This window comes from Talpa europaea (assembly GCF_964194135.1).
Source record: "Talpa europaea genome assembly, chromosome: 14".
NCBI classification, from domain to species: Eukaryota; Metazoa; Chordata; class Mammalia; order Eulipotyphla; family Talpidae; genus Talpa; species Talpa europaea.
The window spans coordinates 77,380,224-77,395,823 of record NC_140082.1 but is presented as its reverse complement, the minus strand read 5'-3'; the positions used below and the strand labels follow the sequence as shown (position 1 = coordinate 77,395,823).

At 45.9% G+C, this 15,600-nt stretch overlaps 1 protein-coding gene across 2 annotated transcripts in view; it reads right to left on the bottom strand.

Moving 5' to 3' along the window:
- Positions 1 to 15,600, bottom strand: part of GABRB3 (gamma-aminobutyric acid type A receptor subunit beta3) — a gene marked incomplete at both ends in the record, with an annotated part of 169,794 nt that overhangs the window by 39,507 nt on the left and 114,687 nt on the right. For both annotated transcript variants that reach the window (XM_084253898.1, XM_084253899.1), the window contains one exon: positions 307 to 527. In XM_084253898.1, the coding sequence (XP_084110024.1) occupies positions 307 to 527 (221 nt within the window). The remainder of the gene's footprint in view (positions 1 to 306; positions 528 to 15,600) is intronic.

Below are 15,600 nucleotides of genomic sequence, written 5' to 3'. Positions count from 1 at the left end.
CCATTCTCGTGGCTATGATATGGGAAATCCGTCCTGAGGGGATCTGTGTTCTTAGATACGGCAGCCCAATTATATACAATCAATCCAAGGAGCTTGTTTTTGCATTTCCTTGCTGACTATTTATAGTAACGATGATGCCCCAAATCTTATCTTTATTAGATTTTTTCTGCAAAGCTCAAAGTGGTTCATGGATGACTCCTAATTAATCTGAGGACATGGCCTCACTTATTATAATCATCTCAAGTGAGAAATGCAACACCCATGAAGCGCGCAGCTGCGAAAGGGGCCCCGAAGAGGCAGACAGACCTGAGCCCGTACAGCACCGTCCCGTCAGGGTGAAGGCGGATCATGCGGTTTTTCACCGTCACTCCATGCACAAATGACTTTTTGTCATTTAAGAAATACGTGTCAGGCACCCATAGCTGGTCAGCCACTCGATTGTCAAGCGTGAGGTTGAGAGGGATCCCAGAATAGGCAAGCCTTTTATCTCGCCAATATTGTTGAAAATACATGGTTAAGGTGTAATCCTAGGGGGAGAGAAAGAAGAGAAAGAGATTAGTTTGTGTTCAGTCACGGGCATATTTCCTGCATGACAGGTCAAATTCAGGCTGCAATCCAGGGGAAAGGGATGTTATTTCCAGACAGGGTAGGAAGCTATCACTGCGTTCTCGTAAATGTAAATACCAGGCTTTATAAGTGTATGTCACGTATATAACTCATCTGTTTTACTTGAGTAAGAACCTGACTGGACAAATTGGCATTGAAGATAGAAGCACAGAGAAATAAAGATAAAAACATACCCCCCAAAAAAATCATAAAATCAAGTAGCTGGCAGGAAACTGAAGCCCTCGCCCTCCCACCAGGAGACATGTGGTTAACCACCCGAGACAGATAAACTCCATCTACGAACTACCTCTCTGCAATGGAAGCCACTTCCTTTCCTCTGCCCTTCATGAGGGCCATAAATACTCGCCCTCCATAAATACCCACTGAACACTGGAGACTTGATGACCTGTGGGAAGTCTCCATGCCTGATCCATTACATTTATTTTTCCCTCCCACTTGCCGGGGCCATACGGTGACCTCGTCATCTGGACAAAATGGGAATCTGAAGCTAAAGCTGGAGATGGCCAGGGTGCATCCCCATGGGCGTGGCAAAGAATTAGTGAGTATCTAAGCAGATAAACCTAGCTGTTAGTGCACTCACACACAGATAAATCTATATAAAAATATTATATATAGATGTGGTAATCACTGTTCAAGTCCAGAATGATCAAGTCTAGGCCTCCCTGATGGTACAAGGGGTCAAGAAGGAACTGCGAAGCTATCTGCGGCCATTGCAGCATCCCTGGCCGTGAGTTCGATCCCTGGCCAGGGAGCTACCCACATGGCACAGCAGACTTCTCCTCTCTTGCCCGCTGCTCCCCTCAGCAGTGTATTTCAGTCAATCTGCCTGTTCTGTTCCCCACTCTGCCCCTGGTAAATCCTCTCAGCCCCCACACCTCTGGCCTGTACCCCAGTTCTTGTATACATAAATAAATAAATCATTAAAAAAAAAAGAATGATCAAGTCTGAAAAGCCTGTAATATTCATGGGACATCCTGAAACCCTCTGTCAAAGGGTCCAACTGAAAATCTAAAGGTGAGCAGGTAAACTTTCCAACAAGAAGGACAAACTGCTGCTTCCACGCACGGGAGATTCTGGATCCACTGACTTGTAGATCACGAATAAAAACCACCTCATTTGGCAAAAAGTGATAGCATTTCAGTGGAAGAACACGTGCCAACTATAGGTCTTCTGACAGCCAGTCTAATATTAGTTTTGCCATCTCACAGGGCAAAACTCAGGGTTTGCCAATTCAATAATGTTTATCACTGACTTGGGAAGCATTGGCGCAGAGACCCTTGAGAGGACAAAGAGCACAGTGGACGTGGCTCTCCAGATGCTCACAGGCAAGGAGGTGACAAAACAATACACAGTCAATAACTATAAGCAATATGTCTTAAACTGTAAAGCTGGTAACAAATCAGAGAGGAGGAAGTAAGAAAATTCATGTGGGCTGAGCCTACAGAGGTTGCATCTGCAGCCTGAAGGAGAGTGGATGGGAAAAAACAGGATTTTTTTTTTTCCAGGCACTTCCATGGGCAGAGCTCTGTGCCAGTATTACCTGTGGCCCCTTCCTCACCACCAGTTAAAGACTCTCACAAAGAGAGTGACACTGAAGATATAGAGGCCTTGGTTAGCTAGCCATCAGGTAGGAGGCATGAAAAATCACACGAGGATGTGGCTTTTACTATGTTGATGGAAACCTCAAGGAGGGCGGTTTGGCTGGAACTTAGGTTGCCGAGCAGGGAGAAGTACAGAGTGGTGGGCAAGGCTGGACTTCTCGGGAATGAGCAGAAGGTCAGCAAACTTGAATGCCAGCTTCACAGTCAATGAAACCATTGATAGTTTCCAAATAGCAAGAGACACTCTAATTCGCATTAACCACCTCTCATTTTCTCTTTACTCTTGCTGTAACATCTGGGCCCTTGCCGACCCTGGAAGGGACTGCCCTCCCGTCCCCTGGGAGGATCCAATTCCTAGAGGTAGTAAACAACTCTGCCAAGAGATTGTGCATTTCAAATGCAAACTAACCAAGCTGGAGCCCACATCCCCAACAGCTGTCCTTATTGGATTATTGGATTTTCCAAGTCCAGGTCAATTTCCTCGTAGTTATGCCCTCTCTTCTGGTGACTGACCTGGAGTAGCCTCCTTGTGGTATGGTGTGCCCCCCTCTCTTGGGGTCTCTGGGTAACAAATTATGTGTTCAACAACAGTCATCTCCTGATCTGCTGGCCTAGCCAGATCTTACATAACAATACAACTTAGATTTTAAACACAAAGTCGTGTGGAAGGAAGATCAATTTTGCAAAGGCGAGTACAGAAGAGGGATGAAGAGCAGAGGCATCAGTGGTGACTGTCAGTGGGTGATAACAGAGAATGGGTGGAAAGGGAGTGTTGGCTTAAAAAAGTCCTGAAAAACTCACTGATATGGGCCTCCCTGTTGGCGCAGGTGGTGGAGCACAGTGCTGTGGAGCTGTTTGCAGTCTCTGCAGTGCCGTTTCTATCCCTGCCAGCCGGCGAGGGTCCCACACGGCGCGGCAGACCTTTCTTGTCTCACCCGCTGCTCCCCTCAGCAGTGTATTCCATCAGTCTGCCTGTTCTGCTCCCCACTCTGTCTCTGGTGAATCCTCTCAGCCTCTCGCGCATCTGACCTGTACCCCGGTTCTTGCATAAATAAAATAAATCTTAAAACAAACAAACAAAAAAAACACCTCACTGATATGAGGCTTAATCTAAAACCTCAAAAAACACATGGACCTGCAAAGTGCAATCACCCCTGCATGAGAGGGGTGACCATAGAGGATGCATTCTAACAGAAACATGCAGAGTTCTGGTGGCATGAGAAGATACAAAAAAGTCAGCAATAGCAGTGAAAGAATTTTCACTTTGAAAATTCCACATCTTACTGAAATAAAAGAATTTCATCTGTTTCCCTCTCTGGTTTCTAACCCTGCACCCTACGTTTGAGTCATGAAGTCTAGCACCCTTCCTGGATCTCCCTTCCAACTGGAGCTCACGGGGTTGCCATGACAATGGAGGGAGCATGTCAATATGCCCTGAGAACCCACTTGTCATTCACAGTCTACAAACTCGGAATCTGGTCTTATTTTGGTTGTGCTGCTCTCCACACCATCTGCACTACCTCTCCCTCTCCATTTTGGTCTGGGTGTTTTTACTAAAGTGATTGGAGTTGACTGGGGTGAGAGAGTTCAGGTAACAGAGGGAGAGAGGAAGTTGAATTTAAAGGCAAACCTGCTGATTTGGCTGTGGACCCTAAAGCAAGGCCTGCAACACATCAGTGGGAACACTAGTCAGCATCAAGGGGACCACTCTCTTGTGAAAATGTGGGGGCAGCTGGTAGAAGATGTTACTTGTTCCAGGGCCTCCCCTGGTGGCACAGGCAGTTGAGCGCAGCTCTGTGAAGCTGTCCACAGCCTCTGCAGTGCGTGTTCGATCCCTGCTGGCCACGGAGATACCCACATGGCACAGCAGACCTCTCCTGTCTCTCGCCTGCTGCTCCCTTCAGCAGTGGATTTTGGTCAGTTGGTCTGCTCTGTTCCCCGCTCTGTCTCTGGTGAATCCTTTCACCTTCCTGCACATCTGAACTGTACCTCTTGGTTATTGTAAGCATGAATAAATAAATCTTTAAAAAAATATATGTTACTGTACCAGAGCAACATTGCTAAGTCTTGTGTGCTCACCCCCCACACAATAGCTACAGAGCAGTCTACACATTCAGACCTCTCTGGATGCAGGGGCCTCATGTTTTTGTAGTATCATCTCACTTTTTTAAAGATTTATTATTATTTATTTATGCATACAAGAACTGGGGTTAGGTCAGAGGCGCGGGGGGGTGGTGAGAGGATTCACCAGAAACAGAGTGGGGAGCAGAACAGGCAGATCTACTGAAATATACTGCTAAGGGGAGCAGCAGGTGAGTCAGGAGAGGTCTGCTGAGCCATGTGGGTAGCTCCCTGTCTGAGGCTCTAACTCAGGTTGCAGTGACTGGCCATAGCCCGATAGCACTGAGACTTTAACCCCTGTGCCCTAAGGAGGCCCTAGTATCATCTCATTTAGAGCAAAGCGGGATTATTAGTGTTCCATTATTATCCCCAAATCAATGAATTTAACTTCTTCTTCCCCAAACCCCCATTAAACATGAGTAATTGGAGGAAGTGGAAATTGGAATCGGGGCAGCCTCCCTCTAGAGCCTGGTTCTCAACCTTGAAGCTCTAAGGGATGGTGAGTTAATTAGCTCTGCATGATAAAATGGAATGAGCTTGTGGGGGGAATGGTTTGCACAGACAGCTTGAAAGGGGAGACTCAGGTCATGTAAGGTGCTCTTGGGAGGGAGAGAGAAGAACTATGGCACCCCCAAATCCCTCATCTTTGCAAACATTTAGCACAGCTGCTATGGAGACACAGGGGATCCCAGAGAAGTTGCTGGTTTTCAGATGTGGATAACGTGACCTGGATCACAGAAGAACACAGCCACCAGGAGATGTAATTTGCAAGGGAGGGGGTAGGGAGAAGTTTTCCAGAGTTTGAATTTCTAGCCTGTTCTTAGAAAAGGAAGTGCGCTTGAGACTGGGAAAGCTCCAGGAATACACAGTGATCCAGGTGGCGCTGGGCTGAGGGTGTGGAATGGGGCTCTGGACTCCTCCGGGACCATGACATGGAGATCAGAAATTAAACTTTTGTTCTTTACCCTCATACTGGAGGGAGACTCGAGCCATGTCTGGGGGGTGGGTGGGGGAGGACACCTGTCGGCTGAAAGTAGAGACGGGAGATAAGTTGGTTGAGGCTGAGAGAACTGGGATCTCTCAGAGGACAGCCACGTGGCACGAATTCCCATCAGGTCCTTGCTGTGCTACGGGGCAGGTAGGGGGCAGAGACATCAAGTGAGACAGCTAATAGGTGGAGTTCACAGAACCAGCTTGGTGTGAACCCCACTCTTACGCCCACTCCCCAACTGCACACAATGGGAGAGGCAGAGAGGGGTGACCCCACAGGACCATGAGCTGGTGCTTCCTTGACTTCCTCCAGGTGGTGACCCCCAAACACCATGTGGCTCAGGCAGGCCCTGGAGAGGGGAAAAGGGGACGCAGCGGAGACCCGGAAGTGGCACTTCTCAAAGAAGGGCTTTAGGGAGCTTGGAGCATCATGGGGACTCGAACCAGGCACGGCTGGAGAATTCTTCGTCACAGCGAGCGACAGTGTCCCCACTCCCCACGTCCCTGGTTTTCATCTTTTCTGTTCCAATGGGATGACTCGCCAGGTGAATCTTCAGGCACACTTGGTGAACAGGGGAAGAAGTCCGGATCGGGGGTTCCTTTCTCACCTGGCCTTTAGAGAAAAAAGCTCAGGAGGAGCACACTAAGAGGCGCAGGGAGTGCGGTGGGGTGGGGAGGAGCAGAGGAGTGAGGAGCACTAGCATCAAAGAGGAGCAGCGGTCTCTGGTGGAGGACCATGGGTGCCTTGGTGGGGAATGCGGTGTGATCCTGTACCTCTGAATCATCTACGATGTTGTAAAACAATGTTATCTCAATAAACAAATAAATAAAATTTCAAAAAGAGGAGCAGGGTTAGGGACAGGTGGGCTCAGAGAGGACTAAAGTGTGGAGAGAGCCTGGGTGCCCTGAGCACCAGAGCCCTGGGGAGGATGAGCAAGGAGTACGGCCCCTAGGGGCAGTGGCTTTCAGGGGGCTGGAGGATGAAAGGATTGTGGGGAGAAGCAGTCTCAGGGAGGAGGCGCAGGAGGGTGCTGGTGGGGAGAACAGGATTCTAGGAGAGGCAGGGCCTGGCAGGGGAGCCAGTGTGCGGGCTGGCAGGGAGGGGGATGGAATAGAGGTGCAGTGAAGCAAGCATTAGGGAGGGGGTGGGGGTAAGCGAGATGGGCAGGACCCATTGTGGGGAGAACCTGGAGTCCTGGGGGAGTGGCCTGGGCCTGGGCCTATCACCCTCACCCCAGCAGGGGGGCTTAATGAAATTAGCCAACACCAGGAAGAGACAGGCTGTCTCCTGGCGCTGATGCTTGGCTGTGGCACAAGCAGCCCTATCAGCACATCTAGACAGGGCGAGCTGGCAGAGGAGGAGGGGGTGACAGCCTGGAGAGCGAGCTTGGAGCTTCAGCTTCGGGAAACAGCAGCTGCCTGGGGTTGCAGAGACAGGGCCCTGCGTGTGCATGGGGCCCATGACTGCAGGGGATCGGACTGCACACCTCGTACCTCCCTATGTTCTTCACTCCTGGTGGGGCTCTAGGCTCTCAAAGCTCTTCTGGTTGTAATTTGATGGGCCCTGATTTGAGAAAACTGTGCTTTGGGTGAAGGTCGAGATTTGCAGTATTTCAGCATTTATAAAATATCCCTCCTCTAAATGAATTATGGGGGGGCACAGGTGTGTGTGCATGGAATACTGATTCACAGCCATCGAGTTAGCCGGCCTCTCCCTGAGAACAGATGGCTTCTGGCTTAGGCGCAGACACGATCTTCAAATGGGGCTGGCAGAGGCACCTGGAAGGCCCTAAGTAAAATCAGTCATTTCCTGGCCCCACCACTGCCACACCCCCTACCACTGGATGTTCCATTCACCCCTCAATCCACCACTCGGTAGCATTTGGGGGTTATATGTAGCACAGTTATCTTTGGGCTCCTGGATGTGTCCAATATGGGGGACACCTGTGTTGTTTCATGTTGGGTCACAAAAGACTTGGGGTATGGCAGGAGGGGCAGGAAATCTGCTGAGACTTATCAGGCCTCTGCTTTTCCAGGTTCCTGGTCCTATGAGACTCTAGTCCATAGAAGGAAAATGTCCAGCACCTCTGGTTTAATCAGGGACAGGTCCCAGTGGACAACAGAGCCCTGGGACATGGTATTCTGTGAGAGGAGCCAGGCAAGGAGGCGGCAACCCCAAGTGCATCCTCGTCCAGAATTCTCCTGTCCACTGAGAACTGGAACTCGCAGGGCATAGAATGTACAAAGGTGGCTTATCTAATTACAGTTGGTTAGAACTGTGGTAGTTCATCAAAATCGTTAGATAAGATAAAGTATCTGAATCTCCCTGCCCATTCCCTGCCCTCGCCACTCCGGAGCCTTACGCCAAACTTAGGGTCAACATGAAGAAATACTCAAGAATTATGTACCTTCAAAATAAAAGGTCTCTCTTCAAAAGAATCTTACAAACGAAGTCATTCCACAAAAAGGTAGCTTTTAGGGATCAGAAAGCCCTTTCCTAATGTAATGAAGTCATGTCCTCGCCGCTCTCTCTGTGCTCAAGTATCAAATCAATCATTACAAACACTCGCGCTGGCTGCGTGCGTCATGTCACCTCCGCAAAGCAAAGCCAGTGCTGGTGAGTGGGGCTCCAGATGCTTGTAAGGCCTTTCTTTAAAATCTGTGTAATGTTCTCTCGTTGATAGAGTATGACACAAGGATGTTAGGTATTCCCCCAGATTACAAAACTTCATTTCATGCGAAGGTCAGAAGTTGGGGTTCCTGGGTAAAAACGTGAAGTCCCACGTTTTGGTTGTTTGAAGCCAGCGGGCAGAGGCAGTCCTGGATGGGGCAGGAAGGGCTGATGGGCTGACCAGTCTGGGGTGGCTAGGAAAGGATTGCTAGAACTCCTAGTTGTAGGGGAAACCCCAAAGGCTGGGGGCAGGAGCAGGGATGCACCCTCCAATGGCGTCATTTACAACCAAACCCTTAAACATAGGAGGCGACTGTCATAGCAAAATCTCTTTAGCATCTACAAGCCTTAGAGCAGCAAAAATGACAAAATGAAACCTCAGCTCCTCTTTAGGTGTGTAATTCAAGCCGCTCAACGAAATTGCAGTAAGAGATAAACAACAAAGTTTCTTCCTGCTTCTGGAAATCTCTCAGCATTTATCTCATTAAAATGACAAGCATACATATTTGAAAGTGGAAATATTGCTCATTATTCTGCAATTAAGTAATTGACTAGATTCCTCAGCACAGGAAATGAAGACAAAATTTCCTAACCCTGAGAAAGAAATGCAATCTCCAAACCAAATTTAAATATTTAACTGCAGCTGTGAAAGCCACAGGACACCTGCATTTGCATCTGGCTCAGCAAGTTTATGATACAAAATCTCACAGGTAAGTTGTTCTCAGGTCAGGGAAGACTGAAAATTGTTCTGAGACACTTACATAAGCCCTGGGTAGTAGTACTTCCTTTGTAGGCTCTTCTGCAACTAATGTTAGGCTTGGAGAACCTCAGCACTTCTATGAGCAAAACTTATTCAGAAAATTCTAATTTATTCCTTTTGATGGTCTAAAAATGAGTGTCCAACATTACATCCATCTCTCCTCCATGCAGACTTCAGTGGTGTCCAGGTTTCTTTTTGCTGCTTCAATGCAGTGATCTTTCATAAGAAAGTATGATCTGCTTTTTATGCGTCCCTCTCTCCCTCCCTCGCTCTTGCTTCAAGCAATTCTTGAGCCTATACCAACTGTCAAGAGCCATGCAGAGTGAGTCCTAGAGACCCAGAGATAAAGAAGTCATAATTTGTACATTTCAGAGCTCAAAAATCTAATGGAGCAGACATAAAATTGAACCAAAGAAAATTAAAGCAACTATGAGAAGCAGGGCCAAGTCTTCAGTCTGCCTTCAGTTGCCTGGGCAAATGTGGGTGAGTCATTTTTTTTACTGTCCTAAGCCCACATACCTATCTGAGAATGTCAATGGATAAGGTGAGGACCACCTTCATCAGCCATGCTCCTCTGAGCTATGCTTGCTAACAGAAGTCAAGACAGGATGCTGGTAATGTTAAGGCTACTGTCAGCACCAAGCGAGCCTAAGATGGTGATGGGCTGGCTTGTGCAAAGAGATATAGGCAGAGGTGCCAAGATCAAAAAGAACTCAGCTGTGTCTGACTACTGACATGCAACACTTCTAGCAGAAATGACCCTACAGTTCCTTGCCCAGGGAGGTTTCCTTTGATTAAGAGCTCACCCTTCTCTATACCTTGATCCACGAGTAAAGTTTCTGCTTGCTGTGCTGAACTTGGTTTCTTGTTGGTGTGCAGGATTCGGAGTAGGGGAAGAGTCAGCCAGGGGCTTAACCCCCAGTGTCCGTAACAGAATTCTGCCTGCCCCCCAGTATCACATGGTGGAAGGCCCAACAAGAGGGGTCAATAAACTACAATAATCCAGAAGAGATGTGTAGTTAAGAGACATCTGCAAACTCTGGAGTCGACCAGGGAGGAAGGTCGTGAGCAAATGAGGAAGAGAGTTGCTAAGATTTTCTGGCCTTCCTTTATTCTTTATGTCTGCCAAAAGGCTCATAATTTGCACTTTTCATTCATCCACCTAAATGTTAAACATACTCAGAAGATGAACCAGTCACCCCTGTATGAAATCTGAAAAGGTTGATGAAATAGTTGCAAGTTCTCCAGAAAGTCATCTGAAGAACTGCATAGGATAGACACTATCTTTGAAATATTTTTCTTTTCATGTATGAAAAGATAGTATAGATATTTTTCTGAAGTCCAAAAAGTTTGTAAAGCAAAATGATTGTACCGACCTACATTTAAAGGACAAAAAAAAAAAAAAAAAAGAAGAAGTACACAGTAGCAGAAGAAATTGATAACTCAACCTAAGCCAAGAAGAATCTGGGGATTGTAAGAGATGCCCTTGGCTAAATAAACTCCAAAAGAGGCTGGTTTGCAGGGACTGGTGAGGATGTCTGAGCAGCTTCTTTGCCCTGTGACTTACCCAGGAAAGTTACCTAATCACTCCAAGCCTCAGCAACCTCTTGTGTAAAAATGAAACCAAAAATGCTCATTTTACAAAAATGCTCTAGAATTAATTGAGGTAACAAAGCTTAACAGAGCACTTTACTCATAATAGGCATTTGGAAAATTCTCTTTGCTTATCCCTCATCCCAGAGCAGGGTCAGTCACCTCTGAAAGAAGCCCCTCCAGTACTGAAAGAAGACTGATCTTCTCCATCAATTGGACCTCCAGTCCATTGCGCCACACCAGTACACACTAAACTACAAAGGAAAATGTGTTCCATTATCCTAAGATGCAGGTCAAAAAGGTTCAGCCTAATATCTTAGTGTCAAATTCTCAAGACCATCTGAAGTAGGGTTCAGCTTTTGCTTCTGACACCCCAAGTCCTGTCTTCTACTCTGTATCTTAATGCAATACACACAAACTAGTTCCCTGAAGTGTATCGGGTCACTAGATTTTTCATAAAACATTTTGTCTACTGTAAAATATTTTGAAATTACAAATTAAATTTAAACACAAACCAATAAAACAGTTACAGCGTCAACAAAAACAAAACAACAAAGCCGGCCACCTTGCTGAGATTTGACCTGCTATGGCTAAACTTTCTGACCTTCAAATGTTCCAGGATTCAGATGCCTCCTTCCCATTCAGCATCCCCATTTTAAAATGGGGGAAACTCCATGTTAAAGTCGGTTGACCGCTCTCTATATAAAACGTTTTCACTAAGTACCACCTCCACCTCCTCCCCTATTGTAAATTGTTGACCAGACAGTCTTGGCGGGGGAAGGAGGTGGGGGAGGGATCTTCTTCTCCTAAACCAGGCATCAGGAGCTGAGAGAGAGAAGCATCCTCTCCTTTCCCGTTCCTCACTCCAGTGTCCAGGTCTTTGCCCCTCCATTGGTGCCCCAAGCACATAGTTCTTCCCTGGAATTTCAGGGATGGATCCAGATGTCTTCTGACACTTCCCATTCAGATGTCTGACATATAACCCGAATCCAATATATCCAAAATGAATCTCTCTATCCCAAAAGTATTCCCCATTATGTACCAACCAAACCAAAAACAGAGTTACATACCAGCCTCTCCCTTGTTTCTTAACTTAACCTCCAATATTCACTCAATCACCGGATTTGATTGTTCCTTTTCCCTGAATACCCTTTCATATTCAGACCTGGATCATGGGCACAGATATATTATGGGTTAAGTAGAAGAATATATGAGATGACCAGATGTCACACTCTATATGGGAACAGATGTTCCAACCTTGCACAAGCACTGTATGAATGAACTTTCAGAATATGTTTGTACACTGGGGAATCATTGCATGTTCTCCTTTATTTTCGTGAGTGTTTATCTGAATTACACTGAAAACACCAGGCTGTTCAGAAAATTATATATCTGCACTATGCATATGTGTGTATAATCAAATATAAGCTTTATTTTCCAGCAACTATATTTTAATGATAGGTTCCCCAAAGGGGATGCAGTGACTCCTAAAGTGCTCTGAGAACTGGGCTGTGAGAAATAGTCATATTTCTTGGCTATTTTAAGGTTTTTTAAAAAAAGATGTATTTATTCATGCATATAAGAACCAGGTGCATGGGAGGGTGAGAGGATTCACCAGAGACAGAGCGGGGAACAGAACAGGCAGACTGACTGAAATACACTGCTGAGGGGAGCAGTGGGCAAGACAGGAGAGGTCTGCCCTGCCATGTGGGATTTTCACCCATCAGCAGGGATCAAACCTGTGCTGCAGAGGCTGCGGACAGCTTCACAGCACTGCACTCAACCACCTGTGCCACCAGGGGAGGCCCTATTTTAAGTTTTAAGGCAACCTCAAAACCCATGAGAGATTTGTCCGCATTTTAATTTTTTGGTGATTACCAAGCCTATCTACTCTTGCCTTTGTTGACCAAAATGCCTGCAGATAACCATGAGGTTGAGAATTCTACATTTGTAAACAGTGATAGTCATTGCTTGGATTACATGGTTTTACAGTTTGCATCATAAGATTTGCTGAACTGAATATCATTTAAAATTTACTTCTCTCTGAATTCTTTCCACAAAGCAGACAATCCTCCAATCAACCCTCCCCCCAAAACCCAACTTCTTAAACAAAAAGGACATTTATTTATCATAAATTAAGTATGCTTATTTCTTTTTTTTTAAATGAAGACTCCCACCTATATATTTACACAGAGATAATTCAATTGACCTTTGGTTTTATATATGCCTCTTTGTCAGGACTTAGCCATGGATTTCCCCTTCTCGAAGACAAAGCGTGCACTTTAAAGATGCCACACTTTTTAAAGTACTTCAATTCCTAAGAAGATGTGTTATTTTTAGACAGCAAGCCCATTCATTTCAGAGATCATGACTATTTCTGGTTCCTATGCAAGACTTGTTAGATTATCCCTGCTAGACAAATCACAACGTTAACGATATTGCACTTCATACAGCTGGAAAAAAATTAGTGTGATAGCTAATTTTTTAATGAATTTCAGCAGAAATTTCTGGATGAACATCTCTGCTTGAAATTACATGAAGCAGTACTTTCTCAGGGATATTGTAATCAAAGATGAGGTAGCCAGCAAGAATCTACAATACTCAATCACACACAATGCCCACGTCGGCAGAAACACAGGTGCTAACCTTTAGACAAGAGAAGAAGAACACTTTCTTACTGACTTTTGAACAAAGGATCCTGTACTTTCTTTTTTGCACTGAGTCCCACAAATTATGCAGCTGGCCTAAGCCGTGAGGAGTTAACTTCCTTAGTTTCCGATCCAAGAGATTTGTTTCTCCTCCTAACACCCATGAAACTGTGGCAAACTAACTTAATAACTTGCAAGTAGAGTAGTATCTCAGCTGCATCTCAGCTCCTGACACTATTCTCTTCTGTGCTTTCCCTCCTGTCCAAGAGGTCCATCTTCCAACTTCTTCTTTTTAATATCAGCACATCCTAGGATTCCTCATTCTGTTCCACCATCCACCCAGACACTCACAAAGACTTGGTCCCTTTGCTTCTCTCCCTGCATTCACTTACCGATCTCGTCTAGTTTCAGGCATTTACATGGGTTCGTGACTTTTTCTTTAATTTATTTATGTATGCATACAAGAGCTGGGGTACAGGCAAGAGTTGTGGGAGGTGAGACGATTCACCAGAGGCAGAGTGGGGAGCAGAAAAGGCAGATTGACTGAAATACACTGCTGAGGGGAGCAGCGGGTGAGACAGGACAGGTCTGCTGCACCATGTGGGTATCTCCCTGGTCAGCTGGGGATGGAACTCATGCTGCAGAGGCTGCGGACAGCTTCACAGTGCTTAGCTTAACCCCTTGCACCACCAGGGAGGCCCGGGTTCATGGCTTTCTATAGGCTTATAATTCCCAAATTTTAATTCTAATACAATTTTTAAATCAAATTCCAGATTGACTCAATACACCCAAGAGGAAATACTGCTCTTGCCTTCAAAATGCCCCACTTATAGTCTTCCCAATTCACTAGATGCCATTCCATCCTTAGAGTTACTCAAGTCAAAAATTTCATTAATTTTGTACTCACATGTTCCCTCACATTCTGTATCAATCCATTGGAAATTCCATGGACGCTATATAGAAAACAATGGGGGTCAACCATTTCTCTTCACTGCTCTGCCCAAGCATCACCTCTCTGCCCAAGCATCACCTCTCTTCCCCTGTACCATAGCAACCTCCTGACTTCTTCCACACCTCTTCTTCCCTGGTCCCTTTCTCAACATTGCATCCAGAGTAATGTTTAAAGAAGTCACATCATTTGCTCTTCTGTTCAAAGCCATACAATGGTTTCTCCTTTCACTGAGAGTAGAGCCCAACTAAATGCGCTCTAGCCCACTTCTATCTCTCTAACCTGATTGCCTCTGTTTCCTTTGCTAACTTTCTTTTAGCAATAATACCCATCTCATTGTTCTGCAGGCAACCCCAGAAACTCTCCTCCGTAGGGCCCTTTGCTTTAACTGTTCTTTCTGCCTGAAACTTTCTTTCCCCAAATAACCTTTTGGCTGACTTCCTAACCATAGTCTAATCATAACTCAAATTCACCTTTTCAATGAGGTTTTGCTAACAATAGCAGCAACCTTTGGCTCTTGCACCCTTGCATCCCATTAACCCTGACCATATTCCAACTGATAAGTTCATTTACTGCATTTCTTTATTCTGCTTATTTTTTTTCCCATCCTGGAACTTAAACTGTATGAATACAGGAAATTCTCACCTGTTTTGCTCATAGATATATTCCTAGAACCTAGGACAGGGCCTAACACCCAACAGGAGTCACAGAAGCATGAGCTGAACCTGTGAGGCCAAGTTCTGTGCAACCTGGACTATGGGTATGTCCCTTCACGAAGTTCTGCTTTGCTTCCACCAGTGTTTCAGATTGATTGATAACCTTGGATCATGCCCAGGGAAGATTTCTCTGTAGTTTAAAGTCAAATGCCAAGTATGATTAGTACAGGCATGTAATATACATTCTCAGGGCTGTTTTAGCCCAGCTAAAACAGATGCATTTCCTTATCATCTCCCTTTGGGAACTGGGAATTTTTTTCCAAAACACCCTATCCATAGGCGTGTAGTCTTTGGAGTGTTCCAGTCCCATAAAGCCTCTGCTTTGTGAAGTTCCTCACTCTACTCTCTTGTTCCTGCCTGGCCATTAACACCAAACCTCTTGTCTCCAAGGACAAATGGCTCCAGGGCTTTCAGTTGTCAAGTGTAGCTTACAAGACTTCCAATCTCAGCTTTCTCCCTGATTCTTTGTCCTTTTTTGTGGTTCCTGGGTCTTAAGTGGCTCCTGGTGAATTAAGTGATTATTGTGATTTGTTTACCATTTCAAATGGTTTCATAATGAAAATTCCTTTGCTTATTTCCTTTGCTTATTCCTTTGCTTATTTATTTATTTATTATTTATTTATTTGTACAAGCACTGAGTACAGTTAGAAGCACGGGAGGGTAAGAGAATTCACCAGAGCCAGAGCGGGGAGCAGAGCAGGCAAAGGACCAAGGTACACTGCTGAGGGGATCAGCGGGCGGCAGGAGAGGTCTGCGCGCCATGTGGGATCCTCCTCCAGTGACCGGGGAGCAGCCGGGGATCGAACCGGCACCGCAGAGGCTGTGGGCAGAGGCTGCGGGCAGCTTCGCAACCGGGCGCTCAACCGCTGTGCCACCGGGGAGGCCCCTCGTTTGCATTTCTTGCCAACCATACTGCTAGACACA